At 50.2% G+C, this 24,940-nt stretch overlaps 1 protein-coding gene across 1 annotated transcript; it reads right to left on the bottom strand.

Moving 5' to 3' along the window:
• Positions 1-15,579: 15,579 nt before the first annotated feature.
• On the bottom strand, positions 15,580-22,956 carry LOC144179685 (uncharacterized). The gene is made up of 2 exons (XM_077708133.1): positions 22,318-22,956; positions 15,580-17,322 (listed from the first exon to the last, which is right to left on the bottom strand). Exons 1-2 carry the CDS (start codon positions 22,954-22,956, stop codon positions 15,580-15,582), a joined length of 2,382 nt encoding a protein of 793 aa, XP_077564259.1.
• Positions 22,957-24,940: the final 1,984 nt, after the last annotated feature.

The raw sequence follows: 24,940 nt of genomic DNA, 5'->3' as shown, positions 1-24,940 counted from the left end.
GAGATCGGTTAGCTAGACGCCGGCTTCATAACGCGTAAGGACCTGCAGCTTCGATTCCGGCCACGGGAAGCGTGTTTTTTTTTTTCTTTTTTCTTTCACTTCGACCACGGTTATTCATCATCATCGTCAGAGAAAGTTGGCTTTCCTGCAGGGCGTATTGACGTACAACGGCAACAAAACAAACGCGTCAAAGAATGTTCGAGTAAACACCAAATCTTTCGAGGAAGCTCCTGTAAAAAAAAAAGTCATGTATAACGTTCATATTAAGCCCAGAAAAAAACATGGCCACAGAAGACAAGGACCATTTTTTTTTTTCTTGTCCGTGTTTTTCTTTTTTTTTTTTTCCTGCGCTTAAGATGAACGTTATGGAATACCAACTAGCCCGAACGCAAGCCCTTCTTAAAGTCATGTAACCGAGGTGAAAAAAAATTGAGCAAATGTGGGTCTGGGAAGGATTCGAACCAGTGGCGTGAAGAATGTGAGATTAGCACGCATTCCCGGCACCATGCACTACAGCTCGGTGATTCTGATGCTGATTAAACATGGGCCAAGTCAATACATTGCGGCCTTCGACATAGAAACGTGGAGGCATGATCTGAGGCCTACACGGGCAAGACGAGCACGCTAATTAGAGAAATGCAATTAGGTGAGTAGCAGGCTACGTTTCCACAAGATGTTTGATTGATTGTGGGGTTTAACCTGCCGAAGATACACCTGAACTATGGTGAGGCGCGCCGTAGTGTAGGGCTCCGGATTAGTTTCCACCACCAGGGGATCTTTAACGTGCGCTCAAATCTCGACACACGGGCGTTTTCTCTTTTGGCCTCCATCAGAAAAGCTGCCGCCGCGGCCGGGCATTGAACCCGCCTCCTTGGGCTCAGCAGCACAACGTCTTTGCCACTGAGCCACCCCGGCGAGTTATCTCTCTTTTTTTTTTTTTAATTCGCGGCGAGTTTTCTCAAAATGCCCTCTTTGCTTCGTGGGCGACAGTATAGCGCCATCATCTGCGGCTCGCACCCACCATTTGTATATTTCTGTGGCCACCCACGGATCAGGGATATACTAGTAGAATATTAAAAATATTGCCAACTAGTGGGAAAGATGGGGGTATTGTCACAGGACATGGTGGACAATGCCCCATGGGGTCATGGCCACCATCCGCGACAACGATGACGACGACGAAGGGGCGACTGGTGTGCAGCGAAAACCTCACCCTTGTGCCACTGCTGCCATGAACATTTCTGCCTTTTTTGCCGCAGATTCTCTAATCGTGGAAGAATGTTGCTGGAGGCTCCTCTGCAGCGTCTTGGACTGCCATTAACTGTTCCAGTGCTTTTTTTTCAACGTTTATTGAAATGTAGAAAAAACACCCGGGGGTCTCTTGCTAGTGCATCAGACCCCCATAGGGGTAGCGATAAGTTAAGGTTCACGACGGGTATGGGTGGTGTCTTTTGGGCGCACGAAGCTAGGCCACTGCCATGGGGATGTTTGTCACGCCATCCATTCCTTCATTTCGGAGACGGCTCGTTTGCCGTGCTAAAATGATTCCGATCAGGCTTTCTCGTTACTCTTTCTTTTTTCCCTTTCTTGAATCTACGTACTAAATTCCTTATCCGGCTGTACTGTTTTGCCTTGTCTGTATCTTTTTCATGGAAAGAAATCTGCTTGGCCAATCCCTCTAAGCGGGTATGAGCCAGTTTATGGGCTTTGTCATCGCCGCTTGTACACAATGTAAATAGAGCATCCATCATCTGTCATGGTTCCTCTCACCTGTGTCCTGCCGCCATGTACATTTTGGCGGGGTGCGGGGTATCGATCCCCAACGTGGCCCCAGACTTGCCTGGCCTTGACTCCTGAAGCGAACACACCAACCTTGTCGGATCACGTTCGGCCGCCCCAGCCCCGGTCAGCCAGGGACGTGCTTATCCCTAGCCATGTTTCCCCAGCCGATGATCCGACGTGACCAGCCGCGACCCAACCAGCTGATGCCGATCCCCTGCACAGTTCTCCGGCGTGGCTCCAGCGGCTTCGGCATGCTGCCTCGTTGCATCGGGCAGAATTGCTGTTCTGGGGCCGCTGCTCACCGAACTCTTTATCGTCACCACAGATGAAGATTCCCCACGCCCTCCGACAAGAAAGCCGTCGGGCGGTTTTGGGGGCTATTTCATTTAATTTCATTTATTTTACTCTCAGGGCCGTTCAGGCGTTACAAAGAGGAGTGGGGTAAATAAAAAAAATGAGCACACAACAAACGTTGAAGGGATTAATAAAGATGATTCGCGAGTGCAGACTTGAATTTCTCCAGTTCACGTGTAGAAACGATGGCGGCAGGAAGGCTGTTCCAGTCCACACTGGTTTTCGGGACGAATGACCCAAAATGAAGGTTGGTGTTGCTGCTTGGCACACCAACTTTTAAATGGTGGTCAAGGCGAGAAGAAATGTATGCTGGGGGGCTGAAAAAAGACTCTTTTAGAATTTCATTGTTGTAAAAACATTTGTGAAAAAGGCACAATCGTGAAATGCGCGTCGAATAGTTAGAAATGGATCTAAAGTTTTTTTCATCAGTGATGTGCTAGCTGTTCGGGCGTAATTGGATAAAATGAAACGTGCCGCGCGATTCTGTACAGATTCGAGGTTTTGGATTAGTGAGGCAGTTTGTGGATCCCACACTGATGAGGCATACTCCAATTTGGACCGAAGTAGTGTTTTGTAGAGGAGCAGTTTTAGTGAACTTGGTGCAAGTGAAAAGTTCTGGCGAAGAAAACCAAGCACGCGATTTGTGTTATTAGTAACCTGTTCAATGTGCGCTTGCCAGGAAATGTTGTTAGTGATATGGAAACCAAGGTATTTGTAACTGTTAACGGAAGCTAAAGGTACAGTGTTAAGAAAGTACGTGGCGGCTGATGTGCTAGTTTTTCGTGTTATTCTCATTGACTTACACTTAGCAATGTTAAGTTTCATTAACCAAGTGTCACACCAGTTAGATATGTTACTAAGATCATGCTGAAGAGCAAAGATATCGGAAGGGCTGCAAATTTCTCAGTAGAGTACACAATCATCCTCGAAAAGCCTTATATGTGAGGTGACACAGTCTGGGAGGTCATTAATATATACCAGAAAAAGAAGAGGTGCAAGTACAGAGCCCTGCGGAACCCCTGACTTGACTGGACAAGGATCCGAATCGTGCCCGTTAGCTGTTACGTACTGTATGCGGTTATGCAAGAAGTGTTCGATCCATTTTTAAGATACTGGTTTCAATATTAAGTTTGCTTAGCTTCAGAAGTAGTAATTGGTGAGTAACAGTGTCAAATGCTTTAGCAAAGTCAATAAAAATACAATCAACGAGGGAGGAATTATCCAGGGCCGAAAACAAGTCATTAGTAAATGCAAGCAGTTGAGTTTCGCAAGAGTAGTTTTTACGAAAACTATGTTGGTACTGGGTAAAAAAAGAGTTACTTTCTAAGAAATCTATCAGACTAGCATAAATAATGTGTTCTAGAATTCTGCATGGGATTGAGGTTAAGGAAATTGGCCTGTAGTTCTGAGGACAATGAGTATAACCGGCCTTGTGGACTGGAACAACTTTCCCAACCTTCCAATCGATGGGCACCGCGGCACACAGCAAAGACTGCGAAAAAATATACGACAAGATTAAGGAATAATACACTTGCGTGATTCTTAAAAATTTGTAGTTAATAACGTCTACGCCTGCTGAGGAGGAAATTTTAGCCCAATTTATCAATTTAGTGATGCCCTCCCAGTCGACGATGATAGGGTACATTTGGGGGTAGGGGAAAGTACGGGAATCCGGAACAACAGAAGAAGATGCATTATTGAAAGATAACGAAAAATCGTCATTTAGATATTTGCAACACTTTTCACGTGGTATTAAATAACCTGTATCTGTTTTCAAACGAATATCGTTTAGTGTCTTTCTTGAAGACGTGCCAAAATTTAGCTGGATTATTTGATAACAATGAGGGAAGTGTCCTATGAAAAAAAGTTTGCTTCGCTATGAGAAGGGCACGTTTGTATTCTGAAGCGACTGACTGGTAAGCTGTCCATCTTTCCGAGGATTTGGAATTTTTGCATTTACGGAAGATGCGTTTTTTCTTGTTAAGCTAACGTTGCAAGGAAATATTATACCAAGGCGATCTCTTAGATGTCACTCGAACCAGGTGGATATATTTCTCGGTAAGTGTATTCATTTTTGTTTTTAAGAGCGGCCAATTGTCATCAAGTAAGCGCTTCCAAAATGTGGGGAAAAATTCATCTGAAAACGAAGCTAGTTCATGATTTATGGCCTCGAAATTCGCTTTCGCGTAGTTTCGAATTAGTTTGTGCTGTCTAGGATTGCGGGGTAAGCGGGATGACGTTGTAAAATGAACAGCAGAGTGGTCGCTTAGACCGGGAAGAACATTTATAGATGAGACAGTTTCAGGTCGTGTTGTTATAACAGTACGAGGTCAAGAAAGGTGGCGGTAGAACGAGTTACGCGAGTGGGTTCGTTAACGAGTTGGGATAAGTTAAAAGTCGAGCACATATCAAGAAACGATAGGCATTCGGCTGACCCATTTGTGACGAATGGGCTAGAGTCTTTTTACGTAATACCGGGAAAATTAAAATCACGTAGAAGAAACACTGCGGCTTTAGGAAACCTAGCAATGATGTTGAAGCAGTCATGTAAATCGTTACAAAAGGAGTCCCCCGCATTAGGTGGCCGATAACAAACACATAATATAATGCCACTGTGGTTAATATGTATTCGAGTGCAAACGAACTCAAGAGGTGATGATATGGCAACAACGTATGATTCTATCTCTCTAGATATTGCTATCAGCACGCCCCCACCAATTCGTATTCCACGGTCGCATCGATAAATGCAGTACTCGTTGTTGCAGCAAAAGAGCTCGCGATTCTTGACTTTTGCAGATAACCAAGTTTATGTCAGAACGATGATGTCTGCGTTACATGCGTCGATCATGGCAGATAATTCGTCCCTCTTATTCAAAATGCTCCTTATATTTGTAAAGATACAAGCACAGCCTCGCTTGTTTTGTGACTGAACGGCCGCGCATGCCTATGGGGTAGCACTCGGTGGTTGAGGCGGAAGTATCAGAGACAGGCACCTTGAGCATATCAACCTCACAGACGTATCAGTTTGAGGGCAATACACATGGCATTTTTTGTTCAAAAGAGGTTTGTTGTACCGCAAGCTATAGGATTGTCCAGACGCTTTTCCGAAATCCAAAAGCTTTTTTCCTTGTTAGCCGTGTTGCCTTACAAAAGCCTTCTTGCACGTTAATGTTCGTATTTTTAAGTTTTGATTTCTGTGAGAGCACTCTATCTCGGTTTTTAAAAGAACAGAATTGAACAACAATCGGGCGGCACCTGTTAGCAACAAAGCTGCCCAACCGGTGTGCCCGAGCAATTGCTTCCTCCGGTAGCTCTAAAGAAAAGTCCTCTGACAAAATGTCTTCAGATTGGGCCCATGTTTCCTCGGGGTTATCATCAATCCCATGAAAAATTAGGTTATCTCTACGAGACCGGTCTTCATAGTCGTCTAATGTGGATAGTAAGGACGCGCTTTCACTTTTTACCGCCTCAGCAACAATTCGCTCCGTGTTGTTAGCTTCAAGCGTGGCGACTTTTTCTTCAACGGCTGCTAAACGCATGTTGATATTTAACACGCTTTCTTCCAATATTTTTTTTACTTGATTTGACTTCATTCAGTGACGCCATTACTTCGGTGTGCCTGGCTTCGATTTTGTCTTCGAGAGATTTTATCGCAGCTAACACTTCTTTCGTAGGTCCGGGATTTAACTCAATGTCACCAGACATAAACAGCAATATTAGAACAAGCACACAATCGGCGCACAGCAGTGACATAGTATGTGGGCATGTGACGAGCAGCAAGCACCTGTTACTGTTCTTTTTACAATGAAGGGAGTAAGCAGGACTAACCTGTACGTAGAACAGGAAAGGTTTCAGCAGCGCCTGCGCCATTGCTGCCCTCCCATGCCCACTGACAACGAGAAGCAGGATCCGCCTATTTATAGCCGGCACGCAGGATGCTGGCGGTAGCGACGCGGTTGTCTTTTGGAGCTGGAAATCAGTCGATGTTCCCAGATGCGTCAGCGAAGACACCGTGAGCACTGAGCGCATGCTCATGGCCCGTTGGCAGAATGACGGGAGCAGGAGCAGGAGCTTTGGGCGAGGAGGCGATGTATTGGGAACTTCGCCCACATAGCAGCCCCGGTCAAGCTCGTTCTGCATGGTGCTTTTTTCGCCTAAAGGAATGAAGGAGGGAAGGAAGGAAGACTTTGTTGATGCCTGCAACAGACACAGTGTGTACACTGCACCCGGACGTAGCGAGAGTTCGGTGGAACGAACATTCGCACTTGCGAAGTTCGCAATGCCTGGAAATGTCGTCTACATGGCCTGCGGACATCACTATCTTCGCATTTCAGAGACACATTGTTTGCAGACTGAATTAAGTCTGCCGCGAGCAAAGCTTGTTGTGATTTAAAAAAAAAAAAGTTTATTTTACTTTCTGGGCACGTTTTTTTCAGTCTGGTTTGCAAATAATGAGTTTACCTGCGGTTTCATACAACAAGCGCCAATTATTTATCAATGTATACGCACACATAGCAGAGAAGACAAAAACAGCCAGCAACAACTGGTTCGCTTGTTGTGCGCGCCCAGCACACCTCGGTTTACCTCGGCCGGTTCTTCTTGGGTTCTTGTGTACTTCTTCCCTGCTGTGATGACCGCCACTTGCGCGGATACCGATTAAGCATTCGATGAAAACGGCGCGCGACATCGTGTTGTGAACGTGCGTGCGTTTGTTTCGGTGCACCCGCGCTTACACCGCGCGTCAATGCCACCTGGTTGCTAAGCGTGCAGATGGTGATGCCGCGACGTTCACCTAGCTGTGTTCGTATTGGCCGCAGATCCGGCCGCTCTACGCCGCACGAGCGGCGTTCATGGCGGTTGCTCCACTGTTCCAAACATTTGGCACTTTGCCGCAGCAACGAAAAAAGGTCGTTTTGCCGCACGAGCGGCGCCGCATCTGTTAATTCGCCGGGAAAGTCGCACCGTGTAGAACGGGCTTTACTCGGCTAGCGCGAGATGATGTCCCGTTTTTCTGGTATGAAGAACAACAGGAGGCGTTCCACGAACTAAGGCAGCGGCGCCTGCTAGCACCACCAGTCTTGGCTCACTTCGACGAAAACGCGGCGACCACACCCCACACTGGCGCCAGCAACGTTAGGCTCGGAGCGGTTCTGCTGCAATGGCTTATGCCAGCCGAACGCTGTACCTTCAGAAGCCAACTATTCGGCCACCGAAAAGGAGTGTCTGGCCGTCGTGTAGGCAGAGAGAGAGAGAATAAACATCTTTAACTTCGAGCTTAATGGTGCAGGATGATGAGGGTACCGGTGGGGGGGCGTCCGCTAGTCCGGGATGCCCTGGTCCTTGCTGGCTGCTCGTGCCCTCTCTATCAGCATGCGCTGAGTCGAGAGGTCCGAGCTGGACAGCCGGTCCACCCACTGCTCGTACGTAGGACGGGGATTGGGTGTGAGGGATGGGGATTGTTGGCACTACCAGACCAAATGGTACAGGGTGCCTGGCTGGGGGCAAAAGTGGCAGGTACAATAATACTGGGTGGGGTAGATATGGTGGAGGAGGGTACAGTGCGGGTAGGAGTTGGTCTGTAGCCGGCGGAGTGTGGTCGCTTCGGCTCTGGAAAGGTGGGAGTTGGGTGGAGGGAAGCGTTGACGCTCGTGTCTGAAGTGAGCGAGAATGTCCGCGTAGCCATTCAGTGTGTGGGGGCCTTCTCCGTGTCTTGGCACTCTTCGGAAATGGCCCGGAGGGTGTGTACTCGGGCAGCGGCGTGTGCACCGCCTCATTTCCGTCGAGAGACTCGTGTCCAGGGGCCCAAACGATATGGATGTCGGGAAGTTTCGGGATCGCATTAAGGATCTTGAGGGCGAAGGGTGATATGCGGCCGAGCTGGTAGTTGCGGCATGCTACTTGCGAGTCCGTAATGACTGTAACGTATTCGCTATTTGTTGTGGCTGCTAGGGCGATGGCGATTTCCTCAGCGGCGTTTGTAGAGGTGGTGGATATCGTGGCGGCTGTGACCTCGGTTTCCTGGTGGTCTACTATCATGACTGCGTGGGCGGGTTCGCGGGTGTAGCGTGCGGCATCCGTGTAGCGTGTCGTAGGGTTCCCTGCGTGCTTCTTCGTAACCGCATGGACCCGTGCTTTGCGGCATGCTTTGTTGTAACGGGGGTGCATATTCCGCGGCACAGGAGCTACACGAATGTGTTGACGGATGTGGAGGGGGACACGTTGGGGCTGGTCTTCTTTGGGCGGCACCGGGTATCCGAGGCGTGTAAGCGTGTCTCATTTGGTAGGTGTCAACTTGAGACGGGTGATTTGGGAACAACGATGAGAACAATTCTTCCAAAGTATTGTGTACCCCTAGTTGGAGCAACTTGCGAGCGGATGTTGAAGGGGGAAAGCCTAGGGCGAGTTTGTAGGCTTGGCGGATAAAAGTATTGAGTTTTTCTTTTTCGACGGATTTGAGAGCCAGGTATGGTGTGCCGTAATTTAGACGACTGATCAGTATTGCTTGCGTTATTCTGAGAGTGTCCTTTTCCCGAAGGCCGTAGCGGCGGTGGGCGATGCGTCGCACGAGGTGCGTGAGTTGTTTGAGGGTGCGTTTTAATGCAGGTAAAGTGTGAGAGCCGCTTCCATTTTTGGGTATGCTGAGACCGAGTATGCGAAGGTGGGGAACTGTGGGTACTGCTAGGTTGTTTATCGTTAACTCCGGATCGGGGATTGGGTCTGTTCGTTTTTTGTAAGTGCGGGCACAGAGCGTGAGGAGGGCGGATTTTTCTGGGGCGCATTCTAGTCCACGAGCTCGGAGGTACGTTTGAGTGATGTCTATGGCTTCCTGAAGTGCGTCTTGTTGAGCGCCGGTGCAGCCGGTCGGGACCCACAAGGTGAGGTTGTCAGCGTAAAGTACATGACGTAAATTGTGGATTGCTGCGAGGAGTGGCGGCAGATCTTTCATAGCTAAGTTGAACAGCAATGGTGAAATGACGGATCATTATGGGGTTCCCTTGGGCGCCATTGGGAATGGGTCGGAACGGAGATTCCCAATGCCTATCGTTGCCGTGCGGTTGGTCAGAAAGCAAGCGATGTAGGAAAATGTGCGTTCGCCGCAGTTCGTTGAGGCAAGAACTTGCAAGATAGCATGGTGTGTTACATTATCAAATGCCCCTTTGATGTCTAGGGCTAGTATTGATTTTTTGCTTTGATTATTCAAGGTATCCAGAACGTCGTCTTTAATCTGAAATAGGATATCCTGTGCCGATAAGTGGGGGCGAAAGCCGTACATCGTATGCGGGAAGTACCCGTTCTCTTCGATGTGGGGTGATAGTCTGTTGTGCACCATGTGCTCAAACAGTTTTCCGACACAGGAAGTAAGAGAGATGGGTCGGATGTTCTTTGTAATGAGCGGTTTGTTGGGCTTGGGTATGAGAGTGATTTCGGCGTGCTTCCATTGTGGGGGGAGGGTTCCAGCCTGCCAATGGTAGTTAATAAATTCCAGAAGTTTTTCAAGGGCCACGTAATCAAGGTTGCGGAGGAGCTTGTTAGGTATCCTGTCTTTTCCTGGGGCTGTGTTGTGGGTTAGATGGTGAACGGCTGCTTCGTTTTCCGCCATGGTAAAAGGTGCGTCCTTGTCTGGATTGGGTTTTCCCGTGTATGATGGGAGAGCCATAGTAGTAGCGAAAATGGGTGCTTGAAGCGGTTGCTGAAGCTCTCGCAATAAATCTGATTCTGTACCCTGGTAATTATGAATGAGGCGCTTCAGGTGGTGTTGTGTGGTGGATTTTGATTCCTTGCTGCCTAATAAGGATCGGAGTAAGTGCCAGGTGCGGCGGGTGCCGAGCGTGCCTTGAAGTTGGTTGCAGAACTCAGTCCAGTTTTGTTGGCTAAGTTGTTTGGCGTACGCATCTGCCTCTGCTGTGATTTGAGCGATGCGGATGCGAAGTTTCTTATTTGTTCTGTTCCTTTTCCACCTTAGAAGCAGGCCTTGTCGGGCATCCCAAAGATGAAGCAGGTGTGCGTCAGTGGCCGGGGTTTCTTGGGTTAGGGCAATTTCTTTCGTGTGCTTCTTGGCCGTGTCAAGTAACCGTTGGACCCAGTCATCTAGGTTAGTGATAGAGTCCGCAGGGGTGTCGTCTCGAAAGTCTTTCCAATCAGTGAGTCTGGCGGTGCCGATGCGTTGATTAGCGTGTCTAGCGTGCGCAGTCTGCAGTTGTATAATATGGTGATCGCTGCCGAGTGTCTCGTCAAGTCGCGTCCACGTGGCGCTCTTGATATTATATGTGAAGGTGAGGTCAGGGGTGGTGTCTCGGGAGATGCTGTTGCCAATTCTTGTCGGGACATCTGAAATGTTGCACAAATGCAGAAGGTTCTGAAGTGCTGCATCATATAGTGTTTTGCCTTTCTTGGTGTCTTTTAGGTATCCCCGTGCCGTATGTTGGGCATTGAAGTCGCCAAGGACGATTAATTTTTGTCCGCGCGTGCGTTGCCGGACGGTTTTAAGGAGTTTGTCGATGCCGGTAAGGGGTTTGTTTGGGGAGCTGTATATGTTAAGTACAAATAGCCTGGCTTGATTTTTCTTGCGTGGAATGATTTCTACAAATGCATAGTCGATCTAAGTTGGCAAAGTGTGCGATTGGGCCGTTTGGGTTGACTGTACCAGGATGGCGGTGCGGGAGCCAAATTCGGTTACACGTGCATTGTAGCCGCGCAGAGTAACAGTGTCAGAGTCTGTTTCTTGCAATGCGAAGACGTCGGGTTTGTGCTGTTGCGTGCAGTGGGTAAGTGTATACGCTGCTTGTTGCGGTAGGACCGACAGTTCCAATGCCACAGGGTGAGTGTGGATGGGGGCTTGCCTTTACTGTTACATGTCATGGATGATGTTTCGCCAAGTTCGGGGGGTAAATGTCACCTCACAGGCTTCTTGCGTGCTTTCTTGGCTTTCTTAGTTTCCTCCAGGAAGTGTAGCCTTTGATCCAAGTTATTAAAGGGACACTGAAGTGAATTTGTCAAGCTCCCGTTTTTGCTTGCACTGCGTAGACTGGCTCAAATTAGCCCACTTTTCATCGTTTATCCGGTTGACAAATCGGTAATTATTTTACAAAGCGCCAAAGAAGAAAAACTACCATGCGCGGTTTGCGGCGGCCGCACCAACTAAAGCTGTGACGTTGGGAGGAGCGGGACCGTGATTGGACGATGCCCAAGGTGAGCAACCAAACAAGTTTCGGTTTCGGTTTCGGTTCTGTAAAACACAACCTGTGGCGTTGTTGGATGGGCATTCTCAATAACTCAGTAATCATCGTACCGCGCTTCTGCCATGTTGTCAGCTGTAAAAATGCATAAAGATAAGCCTCCCAGGACGGCTTGGAATCGTAGCATTCACTAGCCGAGGCCTACGCAGTGCATGGACGCCCTCCGTGTACCCGCAGACGCACAAATGTCATGCGCTTCCCCCCCCCCCCCCTATTTGGAGCTTGCCTCACTCATGCCTGTACCGTAAAATGCGTGTTCGCCCCAGGCCACCAGGCCAAGGGTCTGTTCATTCTGGCCTGTGCCCACTGCCCGCAAGCAGTCGGTGCTTATGGACAGCACGCCAACGAGAACTCGCTAGCGCGCCAGTGCCAGCCTGCGCGCGTTCTGTGAACTAGTTCGTGGAGCCATGTACGTTGCGGCCCAAACAAAGGTGAACTCAATGTAGAAAACATCGGCAGAAAACAAAAAAGTTAACTTACAAAAAAAAAAAAAAAAGCACGTACCCGCGGGGACTCGAACTCGTGACTTGCAAAACACTCGGCGGCGACATACCCGCAGCCTTAGACAACTCGGCCACGAAACAAGCAGCGCTGACAATCGTAATATAAGGTATATATTGTACAACAAGTTTACATTTTAAGTGCGAATGCACTTTATAAGCGACCTCAAACCATCCACCGCCGGCGGCGGCGTCGGCGGCGTCCGCAGTGCTCCTCTATATTTAAAAAAGAAACAGCATCCGGCGCCAGGTTTCGATCCGAGGACTTTGCGGCCGCAGCGCGACGCGCTACCGACTAAGCCACGGACGCCACGCTGTTATCAGTGTGAGTAACGCACCTTATATCTTTAACGCATTCAAACTACGTCGTCAGCGGCGTGCGTTGGCGACTCAGCGGCGTTATAGCGGCTTGATAACTGCGTGGTGTACACGTGATACTACAAACCCGATGGAAGAGATGGAAGAGAAGGCGGCGAGGCGGTGGGCTGCGGGGGCCGAGCGCAAGCGCCGCAAGCGGGCCGACAACCGTGCATTCGCACTTTCACATTCTCCCCCTCGGGGAAATGCGGGGGAATTTTTTATTTAGTTTTGGCATTTCAAGCAGCTTAGGTGACTATTTGTTGTATTGTGCTCGTGCAGTAAGCGTCCCCCGAGTTTCCGCAATAACTCACGTCTAGCAATTGCATTTCGTAGACGGAAAAGCGTTCGCAGATGCGTAGTCGTGCTGCTGACCGCTGTGCTTGTTCGCCCAGCGCAAAAAAGTGCTTCCCGCACCCTATTTTTACGCTGTACGGTAAAAAATATCAGTTGATTTTATTTCCTTAGTACCTATATTGACTTCGCTGACTCTTCTCCCGCCTTCAAGAGGCCTTATATTTTCCTACTGGCGTACCAGTCAGCGAAGCGTCGCATGTGCGCTTGTGCAGCGCGCGCTTGTGTGAAGCGACCTTGCCTTGGAGCTAGATACAGTGTACAAACTAACCAATTAAAGAAAGGCCCATTCTTCCATTCACAAACGTGTCCTGGCTTTGTTTCAACTGAGCGAACGAATTGCGACGACCCGTCGGAGTCCGGCGGACGAAACGCTGGGCCGACTGACTCTGTCTGAAGGCCGGGAAGCCGTGCAGATAGCTCAGCCAATTGCGAGCTCGGCTTCTCTCGACGTCACACGAAAACGCCGCAGAAAATGGGCGAGCGTAAAGAGAGGAGGACAGCATTTTCGAATTAAGTTTTCTACTAAATAAAAGCGCGTAAACGCGCCCAGAGTGGTCGTAACATGGCCTGGGGACCCCGGACTACAATTTGCGCAAGTAATCCCGCAATGTTTTTCAGTGTCCCTTTAAGGCATTCATCGAGGCGTTCGCCAATGCCGCGTATGAGGCGCTCTAAGTGGCTGAGATCCGCTGATGCGGGTTCAGCCGCGTGTGGGATGGCGGACAAGGGCTCTAAGTTTCTGCTGGCGGCTGAGGCGCCTGAGGTCAAGGATGCTGTTTCTGGGTTTCTGTCGGCTGGTGGGTGTAGGCAATATTAAATTTTCGACCGTATCCATATGGTCGTCCATTTACAGTGGCCGGCGACCATCACTCACTGTGCTGGCTGATGAGTCTAAAGGACCCGTCTGGACGACTAGCCCGGTGGAGCCTTCGGCATCAATAATTCGACATCACCATCGTGTACAAATCTGGCCGAGAGCATGCTGATGCCGACTGTCCCTTCGAGCACCCGCCCTACCGGAGTCTTCAAAACGCACGGACACCGAAGACAATTGGACAAGCGCTTGTCCTTGTCTTCTGGGTCCGTGTGTTTTTTGCGCGCTTAAGATGAACGTTATGGAATACCAACTATAGCCCGAACGCAAGCCCTTCTCCCGAAGTCGACGAATGACTACGACGATGACGACGTATTTCTTGGCGTGCTCGGCGCAGCTTCTGTGTCGGTGTGGCAGCAGGCAGACCCGGAGGAGGACGTACGAGCACCGTGCCAAGGCTGTTCTCAAGAGGAATTTCATCATTTTGTCTACGCAGTGGCGCCCTCTATAAAACGAACTTTTCTCCCCGTAGTTCCCACAGAACTTCGAAACGAAATTTTTCAGACTTGCCACGACGAGTCAACTGCAGGTCACCTCGGCTACACGTACTCTGACTAGGATCCAGCAGACATACTACTCGCCCAAAACTCTCTGCGGCCGTGTGACAATACGCGCGCACGTGCCATTGGAGCCAGATGCGCAAAACACCACCCATCCGGCCAGCGGCCCTACTGCAACTGTACAAATCCTTGATAAACCCTTTGAACAGGTCGGTATGCACCCTTAGGGGCCATTTCCGACGTCATCTGCCGGTAACAAGTGGATAATAGTCGCCACCGACTTCCTCACTCGGTATGCGGAAAGCTCTTCAGCGGGGAACGCGACCAAGGTTGAATAGTTTTTCATCAACAAAACATAGTGCTTCGCCAAGGTTCCCTCACCATCGTTATTACCGACAGAGGGAAAATATTTACAGCCGTGCTCGTCGCCGAAGTCATGCGGCTCAGCGGCACTTCCCATTGGAAGACGACTTCCTGTCCCCCGCAGACGAACGGGTTAACGCAGCGCCTTAACAGCGGCTATGCTGAGCACGTTTACCGACATGCGACACAAGATGTGTGATGCCGTATTACCATACATAACTTTCGCTTACGTGCCATACGGCCCAGCAAAATACGACTCGCATGACACCATTCAGTGGTTTGATGTGTTACACAAACAGCAAGATGCCTACGACGCGGGAGGAATACAGCCAGGTCCATGTTTGTCCGCTAGAACAAAGCTCGGGCCCTTCCAAGTTTCATTCAGCTAATTGGATAGGAAGTGTGCTCAAATGCAAATTACAACTAAACATTTTGCTTTGTGCACTCTGTGGACTGCGCGCAGCTTCGCAGTTCATCCTTTTTTACACAGTGGAAGGGAGGAGGATTAACAGCTATTAAACTGCACGAGTTCCGTTGTAGGAGTCCAGGAAGCCTTGGCTGCCCGGCGGGCCCTGGGCACTTGTGGGCTTCCTCGATTTACCAGTCCTGGACCATCCGCGGGCAGTCCGAGGACTGCCTTCGGACCGGAAGTTCCGCAGGATTACATGACAAAATTTAGCGCCGGATTGCGTCTGGATAATCGAGGAGGCCCGCTATTGAGCACCTTTGTAAATAGCGGCGATTGTATTCAGCAATGCATTTCAAAACGAATCAAGATCTACACCATACATTACAGGCTCTTATCACTGAAGCGTGTCGGCTCCAATCACTCCAGCTTTGGTGAAGAAATTTATGGAGGAGGAGAGAAAAAGGAGCCAGCTAGTTTTAGCGGAATGACATAGCGGTTGCGGGGACGTTGGAAAGAGCTTAAGCGGCACCTACGCATTTAGTCAGTTTCCTGCATGTTGATACATTCATTTACAAAATCATGAGAGACGTTTAATGTCGAGATTGTTGTCAGTTTATGGGGTAAATAACATGCTCTAGTATCGTAAGGCTCGTGTTTGCACAACCGTTAAAAAGAGAAACGTAATAGCGAAGCTTATAAACAAGAGCAGGTAGGAGATAATTTATTAGTCTGGCCCCGCTTGCCCTAATTTACAACAAACTAAAAACTGCAGCGTGCCGTGAAGCAACGAACGTGCACTATTTGTGGCCCCTTGAAACGATGCTCATGGGGAACAGGAGCGCCTGCCCTACACTTGGAACCATCCGGCAGTGCATTTCTCGGACTGCTTTCTCATCCCGTCCCTACCACCACACTGGAACGCGTCAAAGAAGGCATTTAGTTCTTTGAGGGGTTCGTTGCACAACTCTTGCCCGTAATCGCCACCACACTTGAGGTGGCACCAGGCGGTGAACAGGACCTGCAGGGGATTGGACAGCCCGGCCACGTCTTTCAGAGCCCTCGGGCTGTCAGGGGTTTTTTTCAGGGCCGAGGCGACGGCCGCCAGAGCCACGGTGCCTTCGAGGAGATCGGGACGATTCGACGCCCAGGGTTGAGTGCCGCGGCCGCGAATGCAATCGCGGGCCTCGTTCCATGCGACCGACTCTCGCTGCGACCACCCGATCTTCCCAGCGCGCAGCGTCTCTATTATCGCGGATGCCAGTATCGGGCCCAGTCCGGCCAACTTCAGCACGGGTGGCAAGCTGGAATCAAAAAACGGGAGGACCGCCAAGTCCGGGCGCAGGGCGAAGTCAAGCCTATATGGGTCGATCGTAAAAAATCGCACACTTTTTATAACAGCTCCGGCAGAAGTCATCGTTACGTCGCCGTAGGAAGATTGTGTGAGGCCAGTCCTGAGTCTCTTCCAGTTCACTAGAGGATCATCTGTCATGTCTTCGTACTTGGCGTAGTGCTTGTCGAGAGTGGAGTCATCTGACACGTTGAGCAGTCTGAAGACCTGCCCTCCCGAGTAGTCGTACGCAAGAAGCTTCCCTATGCTCACGGGGAAAACCGCGCTACCGGCGAATAAATCCTTTTCGTAGGCATTGTGAACTTGGCTTAGAATGCCGGCAATATTGCCTTTCACTTGCGCGGTGAACTTCTTCTTGATGAACGGGGCGAGAAAAGCGTAACCGGCCGACTTCTCCATGATGGCAAAGCAAAACCGACGCTGAAGTTTGAGAGCGTCCTCGCGATCACCGTGACGCCTGGTAACCCAGGGAGCGTACACGACGCACGCCAGAACCTCCACCATGTACCACCGGTAAAATGCTCGCGCTTTTTTTGCACCAAGCCGAGTTGGAATCCCAGCGAAGTTCATCAACAGCTGCGGTGAACCCAGATAAAGCCTGCGCGCTCCGGTGCTGTTGAAGTACTTTCTGAGCAAAAAATCCCAATCTGTTCGGTTTATTTCGTGGATGGAGTCGTAGACAGTGGTCTCATTCCAGCCTTGAAACATCGTTTGTCTTGGCCTGAAGTCCAATATATTTCTCCATTCCGTGGTCACACTATCGTCGACCCTTTTCCAATCGTCGTAACTGATCTTAGGCTCCCCCGGAGCTTGGAAGGTCGCTTCCATCGTGTCGAAGTCGTTTCTCGACCGAGCATTCCAATCCGGCTTCCCCCTCTCCTTGACGTAAGCCACAGCTGACTGACTCAGGCCGATCCGGAGGGTGAAGCCCAAACCCGTGTGCTGCATGTACTCTATCCGGAACGGGGACGCGATTCGCCACGTGGCGGCCAAGAAGAAGCTGGCGTTCAAAATGCCCAACGAATCTCTCCACTCGTTCGGAGAGAAGAAGCCGGCCTCTCTGAGAATCCGCTTGACCGTGTCCATGTTCGTCCTGTTTTCTGCAACGATGTTCTCGCACGCCTGGTACGCCTTGGCGGCCTTCTGCGTTGCCGTCTGTCCCGTGCCCGGAATCCACGTCTGCGCCCGGATTCCCTCTGCCACGTCATCCACGAGTTTCCCGAAGAGCTCCGCCTCGTACGCCTATGGAAAACAAACGGGAAAACAAAGAGTGCGAATCGAATTGTTTCTCTCGCATTCTACGAAGAAGAACGCGAACGTTCGCTTTGGGAGTGCGAAGTGACGCCATGCATTTTTGACCTTCGCCATCTGTTTAGGGCAGTGCAATAATCCTCAACAGCGGAAAAGTAGTTTATTTCGCAGCTTTCAGCTAACAATTGTTAACACATACCAAGATTATGTTTGTTAACACACGTAAGCTCACTTGCGAAGCGCACGCACGCGTAGCGGGTTTTTCGTGCGGGATGTGCTCATTCAAGAATTTTCACCCGGGCCGAGAGGCCTGTGCTGACACTGAGAGGCATAATCGGTTCGTAGCGGGCCCCAGACATCAGGAAGGCTTTGTATATTTCTATGTGTTGCGACACCCGAGTGAAAAAAATCGCTGGACCGCCATGCAGGCAATCTGCAGTTTCATTTTGTGCGTCGAATTCTCGTCGCATGCAGTGCTTAGTATTTGTCGCATAGTCCTAGCTTATTTTAAAGCTGAATAAAATGAGAGCGCGGAGCTCTGTCCTTAGCTTCAGAATATTGGGGCTGTGGAGTTGAGCAAAACAATCAGGGTGGGTAGGTCGTATCTTCCCGAACACATCCGGCCCTATATTTTTCATTTCGAGCAAAAAACGTTTTAAAGCGAGGCTTTACTACTTTCATCCAGCGATTTCGCCGCGGATGCGCAAGTTCACCTTTGGACCGCTGACACACCCCCGCCGACACACCCCTCGAAGCGCATCGCGTGATTCGCCGAGCCCGCTTTCGGCTTTGCGCACAAGGCCCCGTTTTCAGTCGAACTGCTGGCTCAGCGAACGGTGGCGGCCGCCGCGGTTGCGGGCGCTCAGCTGATTGGAAGCCGACCAGCCCCGCCGCCTCCCACGCATGCGCCGCTTGTTCGTGTCGGGCTAAGTGACTCGTCTCGATCCCGGCGAAGAGAAACACCGCGTTCGCCGCGAATGAAATCGAGGTGGGCCTCCTCCTGTAAACGTTGCACGGGACCGAACAGCGTCGAGCCGTGGTCGGAAATGCAGCTGCATCGAAGGTTAACCAAGCGAATCCAAGACTCAACCGAAGCTTTTGCTTTGCATATCCAAGGTTAGCTTGGATAAGCCGCAGCTAATTTTTCTTTGTGTTTTCCTTAACTTTGAGACCATATAGGCTCGCAAACGAAAAAAAATATAGTTTGTGGTACAATTATCCATTCACAGGCATGATGTCTAAATAGGTCACCAATATTTCAAATTTGAATTTCGGAAGAAATGTTTCGCTTATTATTTTTTTAGAAAACATTGATCCTACAACCGAACAAATAGAGCTGGTAATGCAAGTATTTATTGATTCAGAGACATGTCGTAAAATAGGACTTAGTTCCTTCATTAATTGATTGATTGATTGATTGATTGATTGATTGATTGATTGATTGATTGATTGATTGATTGATTGATTGATTGATTGATTGATTGATTGATTGATTGATTGATTGATTGATTGATTGATTGATTGATTGTAGGGTTTAACGTGCCGACGCTACGCAGGCGACGTGGCGCGCTGTAGTGGAGGGCTCCGGATGAATTTTGACCACCTGGGGATCTTTAACGTGCGACGAAATATCGTACACACGGGCGTTTTTGCTTTTCGCCTCCATCAGAAAAGCGGCCACCACTCGAACTCGCGACCTCGTGCTCAGCTGCGCAACGCCTTTGCCACTGAGCCACCACAGCGGGTACTTAGGTCCTTCAAATCGTCCCATAGTCAGCGCAGTCTTCACTCCAACGCCCTTCTTTTTCTAGCGTTGAGCTCTATAAAAAAATACAGAATGGTGATATCCCTCGTAAGAAGCACTCTTAAAGAACTATTTCCCAGAAAAATAGGTGTTTTCTTTTTGTGCTTGATGATCTCGGGGCATATCGCGTGGTGCTCTAAATAAAGGACACCAGGACCGTAAGGGCTAAGATGTAAGAGGGTAAGCGGGTCTGTGTATTTTTCTTTAAAGATTCTTACAATTGGAGCCAGGGCTGACGTACGTAGTGGCCGACAAACTAAAGATAAGCTTCGCTTAGACAGTCACGCACAACAGGGAAACGTTGAGTACGAATTCGCACTGGATTCAACAGGAGTGTCTATCGATACAGGCACGTCGGCTGAGGCGCGTGTGATCACACGGCGAAACGGCAAAACGACTTGCGTTTCGCTCCCGACATGCCCACTATGACCACATGAGTAGTGTCATCACAACTAATCGACTCTTGGAGGACTGTACGCAAACTTCTAGGCAAATAAGTGTTCTGAGTGCAAAAAGCCTTAGTGTATGATATAACTGCTCCACGGCTTTGCTTCCGCCATGCGTTATCGTCGTTCTTTTGCAGCTTTACGGGATGTTTCCCGAAACGACTCCCCACCACGCTTTCGAATGCCTTCGCACTGTTTCCTACGCGTTGCGCAGCTGCTCGTTCATGCTTTTATGTGTACGTAGAAAAGAGTGGGTGACAATGGTTCATTATGCTTCCTGTCATTCCGCTATCTAGGCTGCGTTTTTCCGCTCTCTTACTTCGCCTGTGGTGTAGTCGCATGGAGTCTCCGCCCGCACTTTTTTCTCGGCAGGCCCTTTCGGAACGGCCGAGATGAAGTGCGGGAGGAAGAACGCTTCGCTCTTGGAAGACGCTTCAATCCTGAGTATTTTTATATGCAGACACGAACATTCTTTGGTGTCCTGACCCTATACGCCTGCTGTAAAAACCGATGTGTGGAAAAAAAATCCTGAAAGTTGCCTGCCAGTTTTCTGACATGTGCAAGCAGTGGAAGCAATGGGCAAGTCCATCTCCTTGAAAAAAAAAAAAAAAAAACTCCAATTAGAGGAGTTGAAATTTCAACACTCGCCTCCTCAAGAATGGCGCGCCAATACTTGGCTGCCTTATGGCTAATACGGCCTTAGAAACACAACCAACAATGCCAAATAGCCAGATTAGTCAGTGGCGTTGTCAGAAATATAAAAAAGGAACACAGTTTCGCTGATCCGACGAACACGAGGTTTAGCGACCGAGTGTGCTGGCACCGGTACAAATGTGAAAAAACGTCTTCCGCACACAAAGGACCCAAATACACGGGGACTACAGATACATCGGACACGAAGCAGGACACGATGCGAAGGAAGAGCGCAGTGAGGCCGCACATCCGGGTGCTGCGCCGACTGAGCGCTCACGCCATCTATTGTTACGCCAAGAAAGCTTGCAGCGGCAGTATGAAATACAGTTCAACCTGGATGCGACAAACCTCTATGTAACAAATTCCTCGATTTAACGAATTTTTTTTTCAATTCACCATGACCAGCCGCATTGACACCATGTGTTTCCGAAAGGCGTTGCGATGGTTAACCTTGGTGTAACGAATTCGCTGCGCTAAGGGGTAATTACTTTTTGCACTTTTTCTGAAAAATCGCCTGGAAAAATGCACTAATTTAACGAATTTCGCCCACACCGCCGACTACCACGCGTTTCACAAGTGTGAGTGCGGTGCCTGCCTATATGCGTGTAGTCGCGCGTCTCCGCTATAGTATCTGCGATGTCAGTTCGTCGGTGACGCGTTCCGCTGCCAGAAAACGAAGAGTTTTGACCTTCCAAGAAAGGCTCGCAATTTCAAATGCCACCTCCGCCGGCGAGAAAGAAGAACGTCGTGAGAAGAACAGTAGAAAGAAGAAGAAAAGAACAGTATCTCAGCTAGCAACAGGCTCTCCCCGATTTCGAGGGCGGAAAACAGCATCAAGATTGCGAAAAGGCGTCCTTTCGGCATAAGTGCGGTCCTTGAAACGCGTTAAGGCATCAAAAAGTGTCAAAGCGCAAAAGTGACATTTAAGTTCCGTTTCTGAGAAGAGGCCTTTCTTTGGAGTGCCGTGTAGTGAAAGCAGCAGGCACAAGTGTCACTCAGTTTGTCACGGATGAATCATTGAAGCGTGAGTTCACCATCACTGATGTCTGGCCTTTTGGTTTCATTTCTGCTTTATTCTCGTCAGCCTGGTCTCGGAGCCTGCACGTAACGAAAACCTCCACGTAACGAGAAATCGGGCATTTCTGTCAACTTCGTTGTACCCAGGTTTAATTGTACGTGTACGCGGCGGCGCGCAGTTCAAATTAGCGATAGAGGAGCCGGTGCGCGCGGGAATTACGAGTTAGTTTACCCACAGACGCCTATGTGTCGGTGACCGGACCATGACCGTCGGTTCGAATTAACCAGAAAGTTCGAATTAATGAGCCGAGCTTTCACTAGAACCGCACGATAAGGTGTGGGAAACGGAAAAGAAACAGAAAAGGTCATGCGTGATGTGAAAGCAATCCTCAGAAGTCTAAAATGTAACGTTCCTACACGTAGTACTTCAGGCAGGGGTCATCGCACGTATGCCTCGGCGCGAATTGCGCCATACATTAGGTAGGTGCGCTGTTGTGCCCGACAATGCGAACCCATTCCCTGTGCTCGGTGCTCTTGAGGACGGTGTTCGTCGAACCCTTTCTTCCTGTGCCTGCGATGATTATGGCTTCTCAATGGTAATGAATGTCGCTATTTATTTCACAACGGATCTCGCCACTGCGTGCGAATGAAAAAGGGAACATTGGGCGCTAAAACCAATTTTGCGCGTCTCTGGGGGCCCAGTTTGACAGTTCCTACAGGTATTCCACAGAAAGAAACAAAACCTGCTGTCACTTGCATCGCTGACCCAGGAAGCAACGCTACCAGGACGTCAAAGTTGTCATGGGTCCCTTGACACTGACCGCACAGAAGCCCTATAGTGCCCTAAGCAAATAACTTACTCAATCGCGGTCGCTTTTTTTCCGCGTTGGGAGGGGGGGGGGGGAGGGGGGGGGGAGGGGGTCCACGTGCTTGCGTTCCTCAAGACACTACATTATTTGCGGCCATTTGCATTTAGTTAAGGTTTAGCACTACCAGAAAGTCTCGGCTTAACCCTGTGTTGCTTACCTGCTTGTGCTTGTGGTTCCGCTCACCGCACACGTAACTGTAAAAGTTCTCACATGGCGAACCTCCGTACTGGCCTGGGTTAAGCTCATCGGCAACTCGTTGGCACGCCTCGGTGTCGCACTGCGGGGGCGATGGCGTCACCTTGTATGGCGTGGTCCACTTGGGCGGGGTCGGCCTGAACGGGGTCGTCCATGGCGGGGTCGGCCTGAACGGGGTCGTCCATGGCGGGGTCGGCCTGAACGGGGTCGTCCATGGCGGGGTCGGCCTGAACGGGGTCGTCCATGGCGGGGTCGGCCCGGGCGGAGTCGGCCTGGGTGGGAAGGGCGACGATGGGGTGAAGGAGGGGTAGGATGAGGTGGAGGGGGAGGAGAAGGAAGGCGAGGTTCGCGAGGAGATCACGTCAGTCGAGGGTTGCGGGGTGCCCTTGGCTTTTGAGGCTTTTGACATCAGCAGCAGCAACAGGGCGGCGAGCGCTATCACGACAACCACGAGCACGCCGATTATGACGTTGCGTCGCCCTCGGCGTGGAGCCGGCGTCGAGAGTGGTTGCGGGTGGTTATCCTTCGCCTCACTTCGGTGCGCGCCGCTTCTGTCACTGCCCGGCGCTGGATCCAAAGTGTCGTTTCCGCCTGGCGCCATTCCACCCAAGGCAGGCGCATCCTTCGGTGAGGCATGCAAACCATGTTCACCCAGTGGTTCTGATGCGGATCTTTTTTTACTCCCCGGGAGAGGCGGTGTTTTGATCTTCTCTGGTTGGGAAATCGTTTTCTTCGTGCTCGCCAATGGAACGGAACCCTTCTTGCTTTCCGCAGGGGAAAGAGGATCCTTCTTGCTTCCCGCAGGGGAAAGAGGGTCCTTCTTGCTTCCCGCAGGGGAAAGAGGATCCTTCTTGCCTCCCGCAGGGGAAACAGAACCCTTCTTGCTTCTTGCAGGGGAAACAAGATCCTTCTTGCTTCCCGACGGGGAAAGAGATTCCTTCTTGCTCCCTACGGGGGAAAGCGAATCCTTCTTGCTTCCCGACGGGGAAAGAGATTCCTTCTTGCTCCCTACGGGGGAAAGCGAATCCTTCTTGCTTCCCGTAGGGGAAAGAGAACTTTTTTTGCTTCCCTTGCGTAGACGAGAACCCTTCTCGCTGCCCGGCGTTGAAGAGGGACCCTTTTTTCCTGGTGGTTTAGAAACCGGATTCTTTTTGGTCCCCGGTGACGGAGGCGACGCATTTGGCCCCTCGTTCATGGTTATCCTACCAAAGAAGAAAAAAAACGCCGTGATCCTTAGCACCAGGAGACCGGCATCAACGGATCCGGCGAAAAAGACATGGTTCGGACTTTACAAGCGTCCCCGGCGGACGTTTGTAAAGTCAAGCATACCCACTTAGGCAAATTGGCACAGATTGCGGCGACCGCCTGGCCGTTAACAGAACCAATAAAGTGCCAAGCGCTCCTGTGTGCGTACCGCGCGACGACCGCCCAGCGTCCCCGGCGCATGTTTGTCAAGCCACGCATACGTACTCACGGAGATTGGCGAAAATTGCGGGGACCGCCCGGTAGGCACAAAACCAAGGAAATGCCGAGTGCTTGCGTGTGCGTGTCTCGTGACGACCGCCCAGCGTCCCCGGCGCACGTTTGCAAGCCAAGCACAGCCACTTAGGAAGATGGGCCAAGATCAGCGTTCGCCCTAATCATGGCAACACCTTCTCGGACTGAGAAAGACGTCATATAGTACGCCCATTCAAGGTTGTTGTACAGTCAACCTCCAATGCCGCGTGGCATCCGCAGCAAGGAAGAAATACGTTTATTTTTTTTTTTTTTCGTCCATCGGGATCAGGTATTGGGGGTGGAGGAGGCCCACAGGGCCGCCGCGACCGCCAGGGCCCGGGAGGTGGTCAGGACTTGGCTTGACTCCCCCGGGTCACGCAACATTTGCTCCCAGTGGTGAGGGGAGGGAACGGGGGGGGGGGGTACGGGTCTGCGGGGCATTCGCAGAGGGAATGGTAGTGAGTATCGAGTGCCCCGCAGGCTGGATAGGTAGGATCAGTAAAGAGGTGTGGATGCACGTGAACTGGCAGCAGGAGAGATTTCTAGAACAGATCGCTCTTGGAATAAACTGGTGACGCGGAGCTCCCGGGTCCGCCTCTTGCTTATGGCATACACCTCTGACCGTCATTAAAACAAAGCTGGTGTCCAATGATTATCACTTGAAAAATATTCAGGAAGCTCACACTTATAGCAACAATGATGGAGTAAAGGTCGTTGCGGCAGCGAAGAATGGAAGCAAATTGGGTGCACTTCCATCTTCATAATGGTCGTGAAGGTTGCGTGGAACATCACTGCCTTCAAGTCTTAGGCGTTAGTGTGAGCTTCCTTCATTTTTTTTTTCTCTAGATTAGCAGTTATAGCGACCAATGTGATCAAAGCGGAAAATGATATTCGGAAATAAATACGACATTGTGTCAGCGCGCGTAATTTACTTTTCAGAGGGTGTTCGAATCAGATATTTTTTTTTTAATTTCCAGCACGTATTATAATGACGTCATCCGACTAGGTTACATACATTATCAGTTTCAAACGACGATGCTTTAAACGGTCAAACATTCTCTGTATTCGCGGTAAATGAAAAATCATGC

This window comes from Haemaphysalis longicornis, unplaced genomic scaffold (genome assembly GCF_048455015.1).
Source record: "Haemaphysalis longicornis isolate Haplotype H1 unplaced genomic scaffold, Haemaphysalis longicornis Haplotype H1 scaffold_4, whole genome shotgun sequence".
Lineage (NCBI taxonomy): Eukaryota > Metazoa > Arthropoda > Arachnida > Ixodida > Ixodidae > Haemaphysalis > Haemaphysalis longicornis.
This window is presented reverse-complemented; position numbering and strand designations above follow the sequence as displayed.

Coding starts and splice junctions, on each gene's coding strand:
- LOC144179685 (XM_077708133.1), bottom strand. CDS start 22,956: ATGGCGCCAGGCGGAAACGACACTTTGGATCCAGCGCCGGGCAGTGAC. Junction 17,323..22,317: donor GGAACCACAAGCACAAGCAG/GTAAGCAACACA, acceptor TGTTTTCCATAG/GCGTACGAGGCGGAGCTCTT.